This window comes from Calidris pugnax, unplaced genomic scaffold (assembly GCF_001431845.1).
Source record: "Calidris pugnax isolate Ruff unplaced genomic scaffold, ASM143184v1 scaffold211, whole genome shotgun sequence".
Taxonomy (NCBI): Eukaryota; Metazoa; Chordata; class Aves; order Charadriiformes; family Scolopacidae; genus Calidris; species Calidris pugnax.
In genome coordinates, this window is record NW_015091083.1 from 4349549 (window position 1) to 4368886 (window position 19338).

The 19338-nt window shown below is 40.3% G+C and overlaps 1 protein-coding gene across 6 annotated transcripts in view; it reads left to right on the plus strand.

The window, feature by feature from the left end:
* Window positions 1-19338, plus strand: part of LOC106897195 (chromosome unknown open reading frame, human C14orf132) — a 53856-nt gene that overhangs the window by 33517 nt on the left and 1001 nt on the right. The window contains exons 2-4 of one of the 6 annotated variants that reach the window (XR_001413746.1): window positions 1654-2662; window positions 5339-5406; window positions 6557-8869. Coding sequence is in view for 1 of the 6 variants with exons in the window: in XM_014957679.1 (XP_014813165.1) it covers window positions 1654-1878 (225 nt within the window). In the remaining 5 variants the exon portion in view is untranslated. Of the gene's footprint in view, window positions 1-1653; window positions 8870-19338 lie in introns of those variants that run through there. The other 5 variants (XR_001413744.1, XR_001413745.1, XR_001413743.1 and 2 more) reach the window with 5 other exon arrangements.

Sequence of the window (19338 nt, forward strand, 5' to 3'; positions counted from 1 at the left end):
GAGGCTTTCAGCTGTAGAAGAAATCCCTATTGAGAAAGGTGAAAAATGCCAAAAACCCAAAAGCATGTCCAAGTAGGGTGTCAAACAGGAGATTGTTTGACAGCAGCAGCATGGAAACCACTGTGGGGAAGGAAAGGTTGGTTGGTGTTGCAGCAAGGGTGTTTCTTACGGAGAACATTCCCAGACTTTTTTTAGCTTTCCTTGAAGAACTGGAGGTCTACCAGATCTAAAAGAAGAGTGGAGGTAGGATGCACCGACGTCTAGGTTTTACTTATTGCTCATGATCAAACTGGTCATCAACACTGTGGTGCAATTTTTCCTTTCTGGACAGGCTGGAAGAGAGATTTGGAGATATGGGTCTGAGTTTTTTTCCTCCAGTACAGCCATGGGTTTGGTCTGCCTTCGTACTACAATCCTCTGGGAGTTTTGGTTACTGAGTACTGCAGAGACTTGGGGCCTTATGATACCCACACTGCTTGTGCTCTTCTGCAGTACATAACAGTTGCAGTTCCTGAAGTTGCTGAGCAGATCTTTGGCTTTTTATAGTATATTCAGAAGGGTGTGTCCTGAGCATTTGTAGATAGGTGAAGTAGATGGTCTGCAGTTTTTCTGAAACAATCATCTAGTCCAACCCCCCTGCACTCAGTGAGCCAGGGGAAACGCTTCCGGATCTGTGTTCCCAAACATACAAGGGATAAGGAAGGAAGCAAAAAGCTCTTCTGTGAACCTTTTTTTTATAGATGGTCTTAGTGCTGCAGTAGGTATCCTCTCTTGCCTGAATGAAGAATCCATACATTTGCAGAAGGATGTAATTTTATACATCTATGTAGAGGATAAAATGATTGTTGAATCACGAAGAATATGTGTTGTGATCTACAATGAAGTTGGGAAGACAACTGGAACCTGTATAAGGAGAAGGTTAAATGATTAATTTTTTTTTAACTTGTCCATATTCTTGCATTGAATAACTGCTATCTTGCTGAGAACTTTTCCTGCTACCACTGAGAAATCCACTAAGAGCACCAAAGAAACTTTGTCCTTCCCAGGAGGAGGAAGTCCCACCCAGCGGGGTGGGAGAAGTGTTGGAAATCCTATGGAATGGTATGTTTGGCAAGTGAAGTTAGTGCAATGAGTACATTCCACCTGTTTTACAGTAAGAACTTCTGCAGTTCGTATGTTTTTGCATAATCTCTACATAATGCAGGTGTTCACTTCTGAGTGATAAATAACAGGAGGACAAATTCTCAGCATCGCATCCTCACTGTGCTTGCTGGATGCCTTACAGCAGTATGATACCATTGCCAGTAGTCACAAAACGATCATATTGCTGTAAACTTCCATTCTAGTATGTGAGTGCCTTGTGGATAGCTGTATCTCTTCTTTTTAAATGCCTCTAATTACTTTGGCTGACTTGGAGCCTGCATGCTGGCTCCTATATATGTTACATGGAATAGACTTAAGTTTTCTGTGATAATATTGATTCTAACAGAAATGGAAGAAATAATGTAATGTGTCTGTGGTATTACTGACAGATGAGCACTGTGTACATGACATCTGACTAATTTTTAGTGGTTAGTCTTTTGTAATGACTTTGAGACAAAGTAAATACAGGTATTGGTCTGCAATCTAATCTTGCTGTATCTTTCTTCACAGCTTCCTGTTATGGGAGGAGCCTTCATGGACTCACCCAACGAGGACTTTAGCACAGAGTACTCCTTGTTTAACTCATCAGCCAACGTCCATGCAGCTTCTTCCATGCAGAATCCACCAGAAGAGACATCCCGTTCGTCAAATGACGCCATATTGTTATGGATTGCGATAATAGCAACCATTGGAAATATCGTGGTTGTGGGAGTGGTGTATGCCTTCACCTTCTAGGATGACTGTCCCTCCAAACACTGGAAGAGAGGAAAACTGCAAAATTATTTGTCATGTGTACGTATGTATGTATGTGTGTATATATACATTTATATCTATATAAATACATATAGGTAGGGACTTTGTTGATAAAGTGCTGCCACAATCATGGAAACGAAATGCAAGTTAACCATCTTGATTCTTGATAGCAGAAAGTGTGGTGCAATTGCTAATTGTATGGAGGTGAGAGCTTTCATTGAGAACGGAGCCAATACCAGTTTTGTATAGAAATGTAATAAAAGAGAGATAAATGTGGGTATAGTAAATACAAAGAGAAAGTGGGTTTTATATAGAAAGTGCTTATTTTCTACTGTTTAGATTTTTCTAGCAGCTCTTCTGCATTTTGTCAGCTTTTTTCTTTGTGTGCATTTTTTACTGTGGTATAATGTTGTTTGAAATGGTTCTGTGTCATACTTGCTGGACATCTTAGTTTTCCAGGTGGACTAAATGGTGGGCATTGGCTCGGTTCTGATGAAGTACGAGTTCATCGTGTGTGAGTCCTGAGCACGTGCATACACTAGGCTGTGTTTGAATCGTGAGTCTTAGAGCTATGACAGACAGATGCATGCTTTCTAACACTTGCCTTCCAGTATCAGTTACTGGATATGATAATCTGTGTATTGATGCTAAACCTGTTTGCAGGAGGAGGAGCCTAATTAACAGCGATTGATGTCTATGAGAAAAATAGAATTGAAAGCAAGACCGGACAATTCTGTGCTCATGAGGGAGTGAGTGCAAGGATCAGGTATGTGGTGGGGTAGAAACAGCACCAAAAAAAAGGTAGTAAGTGACAGACATGCAAGTGCTTATATTTAATTATCAATGTCTCTGGGTTGTGATGAGGTTCCTGAAAGTGCTTTTTATATAGCCTGCTTTAGGTAGCAACTCCGATTATCATTTGGATTTGTTCTGTTGAGCAACAGCATTCTCACTGCATTGTTCCATGAGCAGTTCCTTTTCAAGAACTGTATCTTTTCAAAACAAGCTGTAGCTTTCCTTGTTGCAGAGATGATAAAATCTCAAGGGATGATAAAAAAATTAATCACCTCTGTTGGAAATATCCCTCTTAAAAAAAAACAAACACAAATACACAAAATGTCTGCACATTTGAGAGTAGCAGGCAAATTCTTCCTCTACGTCTGCATGTACTGTATAGGTTTTCTGTGCCATACAGCTACTACCCTAATTTCAGAAAACCTTGTCTGCAGGCACAGAGACTATTTTTGACACTTGCCTGCCACAGAGCTTGAGGCTGGACTAAGAGCTGCTGAATGTATAGAGAGGTTTGGATTTTCTTCTGTTTTCTTTAAACCCATTTTCCTGCAGGGCTGGTGGACAGTTACTTGAATCAAAGCAGCATGCCCCAAATCAGTATTTATAACCACTCAAAAGTCACTGTGTAGAGTATTTTCCCTCTCCATGAACTGCCTTTACAGCTGGGAAAGATGCAAACAGAGCTAGCAGGGGGATAGAAGAGAAACTGAGTTGTCTTGAGGATGACAATGCACTTGAGGAGCTGAGCTTCCGGATGTGTAGTTATTTTCCTGTTTGGACACAAAATTTTGTGAAGATGGTTGAGGACAGGCAAGATCTATGCTAGCAGAAAGTTTGAGCAGGCAAGTTCTGGAGGATCAGTAGGACAGGAGGCAAATTTTTCTAATAAAATAGCTGCAGTCTTAAAAATGATACAAAAATGATATTTTTCACTGTCCTGAAGTAGCTATTCATGCCTTCACAGGCAGAGGATAATAAAAAACAGGGGAGTTATGTAAATTTCACTCCTTATTCTCACTGAACAGAAAGCAATCTATTAATTGAGGATGGAAGGCTGCAGAGGAGTTTCCAATGCAGAAATGAACAAGGTCTGGTGTATGAACACGTAGGACCCATGGAAATATTACTTAATGTAATGTGCTGTCCCCAACCATTTTCTGATATTCTATTGCCTTTATAATTGTACCGGTTACTTGTGGACTTCAGTGTTTCTGTAGGCTCTCCAGTTATGCCAGATCTTGCAAGCACTGGTTTTGCATGAAGTGCAAAACATTTCCACCATGAGTAAAATCAGTTTGACACTATGGTACCTGCCCAATGGGATTATTGTACTGCTTAACGAATTTTTCCAGCAGAGTGCTTTGTTTAAATTTCCTAGAATATTAATACAAGGGCAATTAGCAATGTTTGTACCTCTTTCCCAAAGCACTGGACTGAATTCTTCACCCATGAAGAGCATTAGAGTGGGAACAGCAAAGAACCACCACTCTGCTAATGAAACTGAATGACACTTTTGTGTCGCTTTTCTCAAAGAAAGTGCCCTACTTTCATGTAAAATTGCTAGTAATAGCAGGAGTGTTGGGAAAACAACGAGTTCTGCCTCCCTCATCCAGATCATCCTCATACGTATTTTCATCGTTAGAGGCAGAGTTGTCAAGAAGGTCCAGATAGAACTTTAATTAAAGTAATTGGCTTGACAGGGTGACATGGCAAACGGTACAGGCAGCAAGTGCAGGCATTTCCTGTCTCATAGTTAAAGACACTGGCTGCGTAGCTTTTCTGCTGAGGAAAAAAGGATGTAGATGCAAGAATCTGTAGAGAATATTGTCAGGTGTATTAAAGATCCTTAAATTGCAGTGGCCAGAGCTGGTTTAAACTCTGATCTACTTTGATAGTGATAATATGCACACTAAGTTTCTGGTTGTTGCATTCTGGCTTCATCCAATACAGCCACTTCCATCTTCTATAAGGTTAGGGAAGGTTTAAGTTCAGGCATTGAAAAAGGGGACTCATCCATCATTAAGTTCAGAGAAGCCACAGAGGGGAGTGGAGAAGTGGATGAATGGTGGTCTTGTGAAATGTGCTACCACTTCTTTATGTGGGCATATGTTATACCCCGAATGGTCAGTGCAGCTTGACTTAAGAGCACTGTAGCTTCTCCTTTCCTTGGAGCCAGGCAGTTGGGAACTGCTGTCACTCATTGAGGGGTGACGAGGAATCCCAAATGCATTCCCCAGAGCAGTTCTCTGAAACTCTTCTGTAAAAGCAGAAGACGGCTCTATGCTTTGCTGAGCACTTTGTGTGTCAGCATGAGAGCAGGATTCTATCTATAGAAGAACTAGGCTTTAAATAAAAGCATCTAGCACAGATAAGTTACAAGATCCTGACTGGAGTTTGCTCTGTAGTAGACAAAGAAAAACACTTTCTGTGTGCAGCGTTAGACCCCTACCTATGTTGTAAACAAACAGCATTGTACAAACACACAAAGCAATACTGTATGTGCTCTGCAGAGTTCTTAATGAGCCATGGGAAGCGGGTAGACAAACTGGATGCCCTAACGTATCTCTTCTAGCCATGGCCTCTAGGGATCAATAGCGACACACCAAATAATTGAACTGTCTCTTAAGAATGTTTTTTCTCTAAGCAGCCAACAGCTCGACACCGCAGCTGTGCAGCCATTACAGCAAGGAGACTGAAGGCTGAACAGTTATGGAGGTGGGTGCAAAGCACATTAGATAAGAGAATGAGGTAGGGAAACCCACATGGCTACTGCTGCTTTATTTTTATCTGCAGCGCTAGGAGTCTATGCTTGTCCACAGCATTAACATCCCTCTAAAATAAAATGAGGAAGGAGGATGTATTTCTGTGCCAACAACAGATTTTGATGCAACAATAGTAGCAGAGAGGGTCATCTGCTACAAATAATGTATTTAGCCATTTGAGTGGGCAAGCAAGCTGATAGATACCTCAGAAGTAATGAGATCTCTTCTCCAAAATCCCTGTCTTGCAATGGGACTTGAGGACATCAGCATCCCACCAAACTGCTGAGCAGACTGTAATAACAAGTGCCAAATCAAAAGTGAAATGAAGAGCCAGCCATTATAGTCTTATCATGTACATCCATTTGAAGATAAAGGGAAAAGCTTTCATTTTGCAGTTCTCAAACAATTCCAGTTCTTAATATCTTCACCTTTCTCTGCAGTCTGCTGAGAGTTGTTAATTTCACATAGCTCTCTCTAACTGATGTGATTTTACTGGGTTTCCTGTGGCTAATCACAGAGCAAAATCTGGAAAATTACTCTTTTTAAGGATGGTTTCCATTATTCGGAGAAATAGGCCAATAATCATAATCCCAGATCAAAATGATTTTGTGCTGTTAGAGCATTCCGAGCTCTGGAGAATTGGATTTCATCTGGTTAATGCGCAGAAGGAAAAAGGGCAGTCAGGTCCCTGGTGGTTATGTCAGACATCAGGGTTCTGACAGGCAGAGCTGAGCGCTTCATTAACTCCTGCTCTGCGCCCCCTGAGCCCTGCTGCCTTCCTGGACGTGCAACCTGAGCTGAGTTTAAGTGCACTAACCACCAGGTACGCCACGTCCCTCATCATCTTGCAGTTTGCTAATCCTCAGGGAAACAAGTGCATTTATTCCATTTGCAGCAGCAGAGCCAGAGATCGATATTGTGCTAGGGTATATTGTTCTTGGTAAACTGGCACCCATGAGGTAAAGATAGGAATGTTTTAACAGGTAGAGAATTGAGAATTGCCCCTGATCTGGGAACATCCTAAAGAAATCAAAGCATCCTGAGTCCTTGAACTCTTCTACTGCCTTTGATCTGACACTAACTTTTTGTGTTTTCTCATACAGCCTCTCTTTGCCTTTTACCTCATCTTTCCAACTCAAAACAGTGAAAGTGAAGTCATCACCATGCTATTTTCTGGACACATAGGAAATTCCTAACAGCTAGGGGCAAATCACATCCTATGTTAGTTTTTGGCCCTTCAAGTGCAAAGGAGGAGGAAAGTGTCCAGTTGTCTACCCAGCAAACTCCAGAACAATATATGCCTTTGCAGAACAAAATCCATGGCAATTTATCTCATTCTGGCCTGTACCAGAGTATTTACACTGAGACAACATGACCAGACCTACTATTGCAGTAACCTGTTTTGGGAATTACAGCAACACAGTCAGGAACTGGAAAAGAAAACAACCCTGATATCACAAACCCGTCACATACCTCATCATCTCGATGACATGCCTCTGAAGGTGGGTTTGGCTGAGTGTCGTAGGTGGACTTGATCTGCCGGTACCAAGGCAAACACCCTTTAACGTAAGCACAAATGAGTCTCCATCATTTTGGGAAGTCTTGAGAGCATTGTGCCACCATTCTTGTCTTTCCTGTGCAGGCTGCTAGGGAAAATGTTTTTCAGTTGTAGAGAATACTCAAAAAGCTTCCCTTGTTGATAGAATACATAAAAGATTTACCTTCCAGAGCTCTGCGTAGTCTGCCTGTGAAAGCAAAAAAACCAAACCCCTAGGTTTCTTAAGCATAATGAGTCAAGTATCATCTGTACATCAGCATCAACTCATTTTAATCTACTTCTTTGTGCCAGTAGGTCTCAAAGAGGATCTTACTGTTACCCAGACTTTAGAAAGGCTGAGAACAGAGACAGGTCACTTCTTACGAGGCACTACCTGATACTTTAGGCTGCATCATTCCTCATTCCTCCCCAAAGTACCCTGATGTGAACTCGTAGCCATACCTGTCTCTATGCCTTCATTTTATTTCTACCATTATCTTCTCCATATTCTTTTCATTCCCTGGTATCAGAGCATGTGAGCTTTGGAAGCCAGCAATGTTCTTCAGCCCTTTTTAACCACCTCCTTGACTGACCGTCACTGACAGTAAGTTATGGCCATTGGTAAGTAAGGACTTACCCCAGTAAGTTCAAAGATGAGTGGTATGAGGTCTCTTCCTGCAGGAAGATATTCAATATCTGCCTCAGCAAACCACAAAGTGTTTCCCCCAAGCAGAAGAGTCCCACTAATGAGCGAGTAAGATTGAACTGTTTACAGATCTAGGCCTAAAACTCTTTTCAGTTACTGCCTTCATAAGGGTAATTGAAGTTCCCAAGGCTGCGAGCTCCTCTATCCAGAGGGACCTTTGCCTCCACCTGGAGTCAACTGGATTAATAACACTTCAGTACTTCTGACGTCTGCTTTAAGTGGATCAACTTGCAGGACTAGCTCTGGGTTGCTGGCATTTTATTTTAAATATATCTAAAGACGTCCGCAATTTCCTAATCAAAACAAAGAAAGAAAGCAGAATGCTGTATTTTTTTAAATGAGAAGGTAATAAAAAACAAGTCTGAGTATTTTGATAGATATGCTGAAAGGGTATATAACAGAGCAAACAGTTGCACTATTTTTTCTATTATCTGAGCACCTAACCTAAGAAATATTTTTCTTTCTCTAAGACTTCTTTCAGTTCTGAAGTTACAAAGTTTAGGAGTGGAGTGCAAAACCCCAGTGAAATTATGAAATAATGTAAATAAATCCAGTAGCTAGCTGTGTGAGGTAGCCTGTAACATTTGTTTTGCAGTTATCTCAAATATTGCCTACTTGTTGGGCTTTTTCCAAAGTATGCTAAATAGCGACACTTCTGAAAGCATCTGTACATCACAAAAAAATCACAGTCATGGAAATAACATCCTTCAGCTCATGTGAAACAGCTTTACAGGAGCCCTTCAGTATGCACTGTTATTTTTCTTAATATTCTTTGACAATTTAATTCTCTTGTGCTTTCTCTCTGCTGCCCTGGTTTGTGCACTAACAGGTTTGCAGAGCCTCTCTGTATTGTTTTTGTAATACATGGGTTGGTTTAAAGAAAAACCTTTACTCTTGTAATGATCATTTCTGAGATGTGGATCTCTGTCTGTAAAGAGAAAAACAACTTTAAAAAATGCCCTGTTTTCTCTAAGTTTACTGTAATTAGCAAGCTTAGTTAACAGAAATGTATTAAATGTATTCTTTTAAGTTCCTGTTAATTCTTTTCTGGTTATTGACTGCTTTCACTATGTGTGTACTTAGTACTGGTTCCTCCTTTTACTATGGTGAAAACGACAAGTTTTGTTAATATCAGATGGCAACTGTGTTTTTGGATAAAGTTCTTCAAATTGATGTGTGTGATTTTTCAATTTGTTCTCAGTTTACTTGAAAGTATTTTAAAGTCTATAAATGCAGTTATTTAATTATTACCTCCAGTGATAGACTATCACTAATAATTTGTTGCAATTTACAAATCTGCATGATTTATCAGCTTTTGGAAACCATCTCGGTTGTGTATGTGGCACAAACAAAGCACCAGAAATGGATTCACCTGCTCTCAAAGTCCAAGAAGTGCCTCGACACATCTTGGAGCCAAAAAAAGATGTCTCAACTTCTTCAAACGTAAGCTCAGAAGCCCTTAATATACCATTAACCCTTGTGTGGTTGCTCTCCCCCAGTTGTCTCTTCACTTTGGCACTGGGACCAGTTTGGCATGGGACCCACCCTGTCCCGCGGTGCAGCATGGATGTTTTTGTGACTGTGGCCCCAAACTCCTGTCCCAAGGCAGCCATTCCAGGGGGCACTTGAGGGGGGCATCAGACCTCACTGTAGGATGTTCAGCAAGCTTCATAAAGGCCAATAGTGGCAAGAGGAAGAAAGAAAGAGATTTGGCTTTCCTGATGCAGTACAGCATGTAGATTATCACATACTTTATGAATTTATGAGGCAAGTACATTCAGATCTACTGAGGGAATGGCAAATGAATATGTAAGTGACCTCTCAGGCACAATTTTAAATGAAAATTTGACTTACCTTTGAATGAATCAAACTGAGCATCACAAAGCTGCACAATGCCAATCCTGATAGTGAGTCTGACAAAAATTCATGAAGAAAAAAATAAAAATCAAAGACCTGTTTTATTCTAGTCTCAACCTTTATCAGTTTAGCAGCATAACATATTCCAGTTTACCCATCAGAATGTAAGGGAGCGCAGTTGCTACACTACAGCAATATCTAACTGGAATTCACTTTTCCATTGCAGCTACGGAACCACACAGGTCTCAATCCTGCTCGTTTCTAAATACTGCACAACTCATTAGAAATGAGAATAATTTAGAAATGGAAGAGAATGTTCTGTTGAACAGTCAAGGAGGAAGAACATCAGTCACTTAGAGATTTAGCTATGCATGTTCAGACTAATAAAACTGGCTGAAGTTGTTGGCACTATTTTCTTGCACAGTGTTATCCACATAAACAGACTGGTTGCTAATGCCTACTAGTGTAAATTGTTTTGTAGGGAGACTAACAAAGAACATCAGTCTTTTAGCCCAAGAGACTCTGTCCGCTACAGCATTTCAACTGCTATATTTTGCTTTGCCTATTGCTGCATTACAGTTTTCTTTAGGATAAAGAAAATGAATTCAAATGCTTTGGAATGACTGAGTGACTTCACTTCGTTAACTGCAGCACGCACATGCCTTGGTGTACCATCTCTGAGCAGCCCGTTCTCCGTTTCATCACCTGCTGTGATGAAAGAAACACTGGAATCAGACAGGAGCTTGCCCTTTGCTTTGAACGTGTATGAGATGCTGCTGCATTTCCCAAAGGCTGAGGACACCACGCTATGAAATGGCAGGTGCTGGCACTGCGGTTATGCCTCCGCCACGGGGTCACACCAAGGCAGGGCAAGCCCACCCTCCTCCCGCACCTGCCAGCAGCAGCCAATTAATGCTCTTTCCTGCACAGGTTTGCTTTTGAGCTAATTAATGCTATTTCTTGTAAGGGCTTTACTTTGAGCTAAGCAAGTCATCCACAAAGTTTGTATTACAGTGTGCAAAGATGCACCTTATAACTCTTTAGACTCGATGATCTTAAAGGTCCCTCCCAATCTAGACAATTCTAATTCTGAATACATCACATCAACTGATTCCCATTTTTCCTTTACATATTCAGATAATCCTTGCCCATTAGAGGCAAGAAGATGCTCCTTTTATGAAGATTTTTTTCTAGTCGTTTCTGTTTTGAATTACACGTTTTATGCCTGCAGATGTTCGCTGGGTACAGAAACAGGGTTTATTGGTCTGTGAGTATCCCTAGTGACTCCTTAAAAGACAGTGATTTATTACTCCCTGGGCCTCCAGTGTAGTAAACAATTTTAAACAGACATTTTTATTTTCTCAGCAGCTCAGCTCTTCTTCCAAGCACCTGAGCTTTTTTTTTTGTGTGTTTTTTTTTGTTGTTGTTGTTGTTTGGGGACTTTTATATCTTTCTACTCTTTCATTTCTTACTCTGTGCTAATTCCCAAGCTCTTTTGATCTCTGGTAATATTGCTTGGAAAGATTTTGGGTAAATATTCCTCAAAGTCCTCTGTGAGAACGGCTGATGCAAAGAAAGTACTTACAAAGTATATATTTTCCTGATCTTCTCGTAAATCAAAGTACCCATTAATTCCTTTGGAAGTATTATACTTTTGCTTTTTTAATAGTTTATATGACCATACCAGTTTTATAGCTGTTCTGGTATCTATACTCCGTGCAACCTTCCCTAGTAATTTCTGCTTACTATTTACTCAGTCTTGTTTCAATTGGGTCTTATCGTCTTAAGTACGTTTTGATTGGAGTCTCCTAAAGTCAAACTCAAACCTTGGCCATGTAAGAATTTTCCTTACCTTCCCACTTCCTTTGTAGTTGAAGGATGTGTAGGACCTAATTCTTGATGTTGTTGTCCCACGTTGCCTCACTTGTGATTGTAGAATGCTCTAGATTAAACCTTGATTTTTCCTTCTCCAAAATGCAATCTAGAATTCCTATTCTTCAGGCAATTTGGGGAAAAAAATAATCCATTCTGAATGAGAAAAAAAACAAACAAGCAAACATAAAACCTACAATATTTTGTCCTATTTCAGAATAGTTTCATTTAGCTTCAATTTTACCTTTAGAATGTTAAGACCTATGATATGACAAGAATCAGGGCATTTTTATTACAGTATAATGCAACAGCATAATTATAAACAGTTGTAGACTCTCATATTCTAAAATTTTCAATATAATCTTGTCACTGAAGCAACTTTTAAATACATCAAGTGAAGAGCATACTATGTTGAAATTGTCAAGCTGATTTTTTTTTCATAATCTAGTACCTTTTTTTTGATATAAACAGATTATCAGATATGTTTTAACTTGGGCTGGGGTTACAAAAGTGTTCCCCAGCGAGGCTGATTTAAATTAGAAGTGAGTCACCCTTACTAAGGGTGGGCAACAATTCCCTACTTCATTCAGTGGTCATCTACTTACCGTGTGTTAATTCATGCTAAGTGGGGAACAGCTGTCTCAGAAACCAGCCCTGTCAAGAGCAAAAGACCTAGGGACCTAAAAAGCTCTTCTTCAAACCAACCCATTACTTGAACAACATAGGAAATCGTCCCGAGCACTAAAGAAAATCGCAGCAGGGCTACTCGGATGAGAACCTCTTGGGCTGGCCATGGGTTTGTGTGCAAGGTGGGGCTGGGAGCAAGGGCACGATGCCGGCTCCCACACGGAGATGTTCCAGGGCTTGCCAGGAGGCAGAACGAGGTGTCCCTTCCAAGGGGAGCACACACAGCTGGCCTGGGAAGGCACTGCAGATGGACTGCTGGCTGTAGGTGACCCCATCTTCCCCCTGCACATCAACACTGTGACTCACTACAGGGAAATAGGAAGTATCTCCTTCAAATCTGTGCGGTACGAGACTTCCATTGTAACACGTCTATTTTAACAGGAAAGAACCACATAATAAGTGTTAAATCAAGTGGTGAAGTGCTCTTTTATACTAAAAAAAAAAACCAACCCAAACCAACAGAGTAAATTTGGCAGAGAAGTGAAGAGAATGTCTCTCTCAAACCACTTGAGTTTTTCCTCTTATGGGAATAATACAAACCAGGGAAAATGCCACCACATCAGATTAGCAAAACCAGAGGGCAGGAACATTCCACAACTGGAAATAAAAAAAATCCCTAACATCAGGCTTTTTTTCCTGCAGTGCAGGTGTCAGTTACCTATTCTGTGCATGTCCCAGAGACAAATAGTAGCACAATAGTGAGATTTTGAAAAAAAAAAAAAGAAAAAAAATCACCCACAAAAAAACCCTCCAAACAGATTCAGAGTACTAAAAGGTGGAATAAAGTCCCCAGGCAAAATTTAACTGATCCCTTGAAGGATAGATTGTGCTTTTTTGTAGCTTCCTGGAATGACAGCTCTGCTGAGTCTCTAGGAGCAATTTTGTGACTGGCACTTCAATGGCAAGAGTGACTTTGGCATGACCCATTACTTACCCTGTGGACACAGCCAATGGATCTCGCTTTGCATTTCTCATGCACCTCCTATTTAATGTTAAAAGTTTTTCATGACATCAAAGACTGCAAGATAGGACTTTATTTCCATAGCCAGTTTAGTATCTTGTCAGCGCAGGCATTTGTCTTCTGCCACTTTATTTAGCATACCTACAATCACATTAATTTATTCCTAATGCATTCGGCTCACACCACTGAAAAGCTGCCAGAACTGGTATCTCGAGTCTCCACTTTGCTGTGAAGAGAATACCAATTGCATTCAAAACTCATCTCCCTCTCTTATGTTTGTCTTTATTTTCAGTTTAAGCACAGGAATCCATAAACTTCAGCCTTCCGTTTCTCTGTACGAGGATCCATATGTCCAAGTCCCACCCTAAAGCCCTTCTAGCCAAGCCTTGTTTCCATCGTCTAGCAGAGATGTGTAGAGTGCTTCCGGGTCAAGAAACACGTTACACCCAGAAAAGTCCTGGTCCTCACTTTCCAGATGGAGGACCTCACTAGAGTCCATCACATTTTAGTTAAGCGCTTTTTAGATTCCATACCAGGAAGAATCTGCTACGTGCCCTGGTCTTGCTTGATTACTTGGTCAGGAATTCATCCCACCCACCTTCACCCAAAACAGCAGAAGCAGTAAACCTGACCAGTGATGCAACTAAATACTGGTTATTACTTTATCACCTTGAAGTTTTTGAAGGTGAGGGCTTTGATAGCATAGATTTGAGATTCAGTTAATGATGGGAGCCATGTGTTAACGGCTCAGGTTAAATGAAAAATGTAGTGATTTCTGCATCAGGGAGTTCCCAGTTTAGACAGCTTCTGGCAGAGATTTGAGAAGGTTTGGGGGATGTTTTTGTTTGTTTATTTGGTTGGTTGTGGGTGTTTTTTAAGATGGAAACCCTGATGACAGAATTCAGAAGCTTATCCTTTCTATGGAACCATTCCTAATTCATTTGGAAGCCTAAGTCATATCTATCTGCTGATTTATACACCTGAAATTCATTACAAATCAGTACAACCAGAGAATTGGTTTGGTTTCTGTCACTGTTAGGATATATATAGTCTTTTTTTTTTTTTTTTCCAGCAAGCTCTACTGTTTGTAACTGTTGACACATTACCTTTTCAGGTTGGAAGCCTTTCTAATAAACAGATTGAAGACAAAGTGTTTTGGGAGTAACAGATTTTAGTGTCTGTTCCACAAACCATAGGGTTTGTTTGATTTAATTGGTTTAGTGCAATCTGTGAGGCTGTCAGGGTTTCCTTGAGTGGAATTGCAGGGAAATGAAGTACATTTCTGAAAGGAAGCTGTTAAAAAAATCTTGTTCTAACGAGAACTGAAGTAATTCTTCTGACTTGTTAGACTGCCATTTACAAAATGCAGTTCAGTCTGAGCCTTGCAGTATCTGCATCACTTCAGCTCCTTTAAGTCTTAGAAACAACATTTAGCTTGGACTTGAGGCACTGATATATAGTAGGAACTAATCTTGTGCCCTATGAAATCAGAGGCAAAAGCCTTATCTGCTTGCATGGAAAAACAGCCTCTATGCATCTATTGCTTAAGTTTCCAGATGTGAGTTTCTTCACGTTCCTTTTTTCCCTTGACCTACAGAGCAACATCAACACAATACCTAAGAATTATTTTTAGTCTATACAATTTGCTTCCCTCCCTTTTGTCTCCTATCTTCCTTAAATTACATCAACATACACGCTACAAGTGTCTTCCATTCTTCAGCTCATTTGACATTGGAAAAGTACGTAGTTTTCCCTGGACAGCTGCAAAGCTGAGACACAAGACTGAAGTATTATTTATGATGAAAACCATCTAAGATTGCACAATCTAAAATATGAAGTTACACTTTTCCTACCTTGTTAGGGAGACTAGTAGCTTTGATACAACAAAAGTATTTCCCTTCTTTTCCATCAGTAATGAATGCACAATTTAATTTAATTTTGTGGGCTTGAGACAGCATTAGAGCTTTCTACTGGAATGCTACATTATCTGCTATGAACTAATTGTTATTTCATATCACAGTTGCAGTGAATGATGTATTTTTCTCTATAGGCTATAAAACCAAAGTCACAGAATCACAGAATATTCATGGTTGGAAGGGACCTTTGAGATCGAGTCCAACCTCCCCAAAACCACCCCCCCCCAAAAAACCAACCACCACACCCACCCACAGACAGACACAATTCAACAATCTTGGTCACTAGAGCATGCCCTGAAGAGCCATGTCTACACATTTCTTAAATACCTCCAGGGATGGTGACTCCACCACCTCCCTGGGCAGGCTGTTCCAGTGCCTGACCAGTAAAGTAATTCTTCCTAATATCTAATCTTATCCTCCCCTGCCGCAACTTTAGACCATTTCCTCTGATTTATATCCCATCTGTTCTTGGTATATGAGGAATTCACAGAAGGTACCCTCCCCTCTGTTACCCTAAGTCACATGGGATACAGTCATGTTAGTTATGTAGAGATTAATCACATACTTAAAATAGATATTGAAACAAAAATACAGCCCATTTCTTCTCCTAGATAAGTTTTTCAACATAGCTTTGAAAAGAAATACACCTCAATAAACAGAACTCGGTCACGGAAAGGATTCATAAAATGTAAGTATTGGGAAAGCACTGTTTGGAAATGTGTGGTCTATTTATATACAAGATCAAGTTAAATAATCAAAGTGTCTTTTGGCTTTGGAATCATTTTAGGAATTTCTTTTAAGTATTGTTAAAGGTCTATAACACAACCTTGAAACTTGAAAAGTTATTTTTGATGGCTTCCTACGTAATTTGCTGGGAATCCTAGGAAGCAAAGACATTAGAATTTCATTTCCATTACTTAAAACAACACCATAATTTAATGATTGGATTTAGACCACTAACAGTAAGCTCAGGGTCAGACCCTTTATTTTACATATGGCCCAGAAAATGCCCAGCAGGATGATCCCTAAGTGCAAACCTGGAAGAAAAGGAAAGTAACGGTTTCTAGTTGCCCAAGTTATCATTCTTTAGGAAGCTCAAAAGCCAGGGGAATTTGAAAATTCTCTTTTATAGCATTACCATGATTCCTGTCAATATTTCCTTTTGCAGAATGATGACTCAACTTTCCCTTTTTGAATTGGCATATTAAAAGAGTGAATCTGTTCCTCAGGTCCTGCTAGTACTTCTTCCTCCTTTGCTATGGGAACCTGTATCCCTGTAGGCAACAAGGGGAAACTTCCCTGCATAAGGATATGAGAATTGCTGCTTGGCTGACATATAAATGCCTATTGTCCTTCAATGGCTCCAGATTTTTAAAAGCAGCCACCCCAAGACCAGAAATTTGCTGATTTTGTGTTTCCTGTCGCCAGTCTTTGACACTGCTCTCCCAGTTTTCCATGAGTGATATCCTGTCTCACTAAGGTGTACATTAACAATAAAATGTTTCCTTTCCATTAGGTGTTTCACATCAAAAGAAATAGCGCCTTAGTGGACATCCAATCTCTAATAATTTTTTTTTCCCTTTCTTTTTTAATTTGTCTGTCTAAACTATACGCAGTGCATCTTCTCTGTTGCTACTATATTTGATTTTTTTGTCAGCCTCTGAAGTGATGCTCATTTTTAATTTTGGTCCCTTTCTATCTGTGGAGTTTCATTCCACAGTTTAGTAGTCACCATTCAGATAATCTCAGAACCTTAGGTTGATGAGTGGGAGCTCTTACCTTAGATCCACACTTGGTGAATCATATATTGGACATTTTAGATGTTGAAAGTCATTTTTGTTGGGTTTTTTTTATTATTATTATTATTTTTAAAAAGCTACCAAAAAACCACCTTTAAAATCAGGATATAGAGAGGATTCAACCAAACTTGCACAGCTCAAAAACCCAATAGCATTTCTCTGATCTCAAGAATATGTCTATGCATGCAGCATTAGGCCAAGACACCTGAAGACACTTTCCTGTCTACACCTGGCAGTAAATTCACATTAGCACAGTGGTCTCCTGTTTCTAAGGAAGCTCTCTTGCTCAGGAAGGGACCTTCTCTCACTTGGAAGAGCCAAAGATAGTTTGCCCATGCATATATCGTTCATCTTGATATAAGGCTCAGCTGGACCCAAAACAAATCCGTATGTTGTCAGGCACTGACAAATAGTGTTGTTGTGCACGGCCAGAACTGACCCCAGCCTGAGGTGTATCTAGAATGTGGAGGAGTTTAATTTCTTGTACCACACCTAAAGGATCTATTCCCTGTCCCCAAAGGCAGCTCTGAACACCACTGTATCCCTTCATGTGCCTACAGGTAGAAAATCTGACATCCTTGACCCTTTTTTCCATTACAGCCTACTGTTTGGAGCACTCTGAGGAACTGAGAGACCAGGCTGAATCTCTGTAGGGTCTACAGTGCCTTCAGCCATCAGACACACACACAGCTTATCCCAGGACCAGCTCTCTGATCTAGAAAACCAGATATTCTTGTCATGCAACAACAATACTGTGATTTGAGGGTAGGCAGAATCTTACTTGACCACTAGAGGCCAGATGGGACACTGCTCTGAGGCTGTTATTCATCAACTTTTAGAATGGTGTACTGGCATGATAACACTGATTTAAAGTTTAATGGAGCCACACCATTGATCTTAGTAAAACTGAGTGAGATTACATAGAAGTGCCAAATAACTGAAGTTTTCAAGCAATCCAGTATTAGTAGAAGATTGTAATTGTTTTACTTGAGGCCTATCCCAAGTATTAAGTCACATACAGAGTAGATATCTAATAATTTTCAAGGTAATTGATTGTGTCCAGAGGGGGCAAAGCAGCTGGTGGAAGGAGCATGTCCTTTGAGGAGCGGCTGAGGACTCTGGGTTTGTCTGGAGAAAGAGGAGACTCAGGGGTCACCTCATTGCTCTCTACAGTTTCCTGACGAGAAGTGGAGAAGGGCTGCTGTTCAGTGAAAGGACACATAAGAATGGTTCAAAAATGCATCGGGGAGGTTCAGACTGGGCGTTAAGAAGCATTTCTTTACCGAGATGGTGGTGAAATGCTGGAACAGGCTTCCTGGGAGGTGGTCCAAGACTATCAGAGTTTAAGAGGCTTTTGGACAATGCCCAGAATAACATGCTTTAATTTTTGGTCAGCCCTGAATTGGTCAGGCAGTTGGACTACATAATTGTATGTGAAATATTCTATTCTTCTATTCTGAAAAGGGCAAGTGTATTTTGAGACCTACTGTTTATTGGTTTGTTTGGTGTTTTTTTAATTTACGTAAACATTACCTTCAGAAATTCAAGCAGTCTTAGATTAAATGTTGGACATAAGAAAAAAAATTAGTAATTTCATACTCGGCGGAAGACTGCAACTTCCCCCTTCAGTGAGAAACCTGAGACTTTCTGTATATTCCCTAGCATGACAAAAGTGGAATGGGTGGCAAGCTTCTTCAGATAAGGAACTGCAAGGAACATGATGAAGTGGAAACAATTTGGTAAATGATCATGAAACAGGCAAAACAGTGTTAAGGCAACAAAGCCACATGCTGCAGCTCAGAACTAACTAAAAATAAACCGTGTCTGCAGCACAACAAATTATCAGCAAGACAGATGGCCAAGAAGAGGAAAACCATAATTGTTTCCTCTGGGGCTGGATTTCTGAAAGTAAACACTCAATCAAGTCCCGACTTTATAACGGAAAATAGAATTCAATAGCATGGAGGAAACCCTGGAGAATCATACAATGGCAATGCAGTATTTAGAACCCTAGCCATATGAGGGAGGGGACTGATGATGACAATTGTTGTTCTTTAAGTCAGCGGCAAAAGCAGACTGAGAGGAAGTTTGGTCTGCCAGAGAGGCAACAGTCTGGCTGCTGGGAGACCTTGGCCCCCGCTGGCTCTCCTGTTTACTTCTAATCCTTGAACCAGACGTTGAATGTCCTTGTTTATACAGTGCTTTCCAAGTGATACTCTGTCTATGAGGGAGAAATGGTCAAGGTTTTCATCACACTCTAAATCAGAAGAGAGCTGGCAAACAGTTTTTCAAATGGCATCACAAGAAGTCAACATAGTGATGTAATAAAGAGCTCCAAGAGACGACTCTATGGTGATGATACAGATCATAGCTATCAAACAACATGGGACACCTGCCAGTTGCATTTTAAATGCACCAGTAATGCTTTGTTAATTCTATAGTTTTATGAAAAGGCTGCCTTTTTTTTTTTTTTTTTTTTTTTTTTTAGGGTGGCACTTACGTCGCTTGCAAAAAAAAAAAAAAGGGGGGGGGGAAGAAAACGCAGTAAAA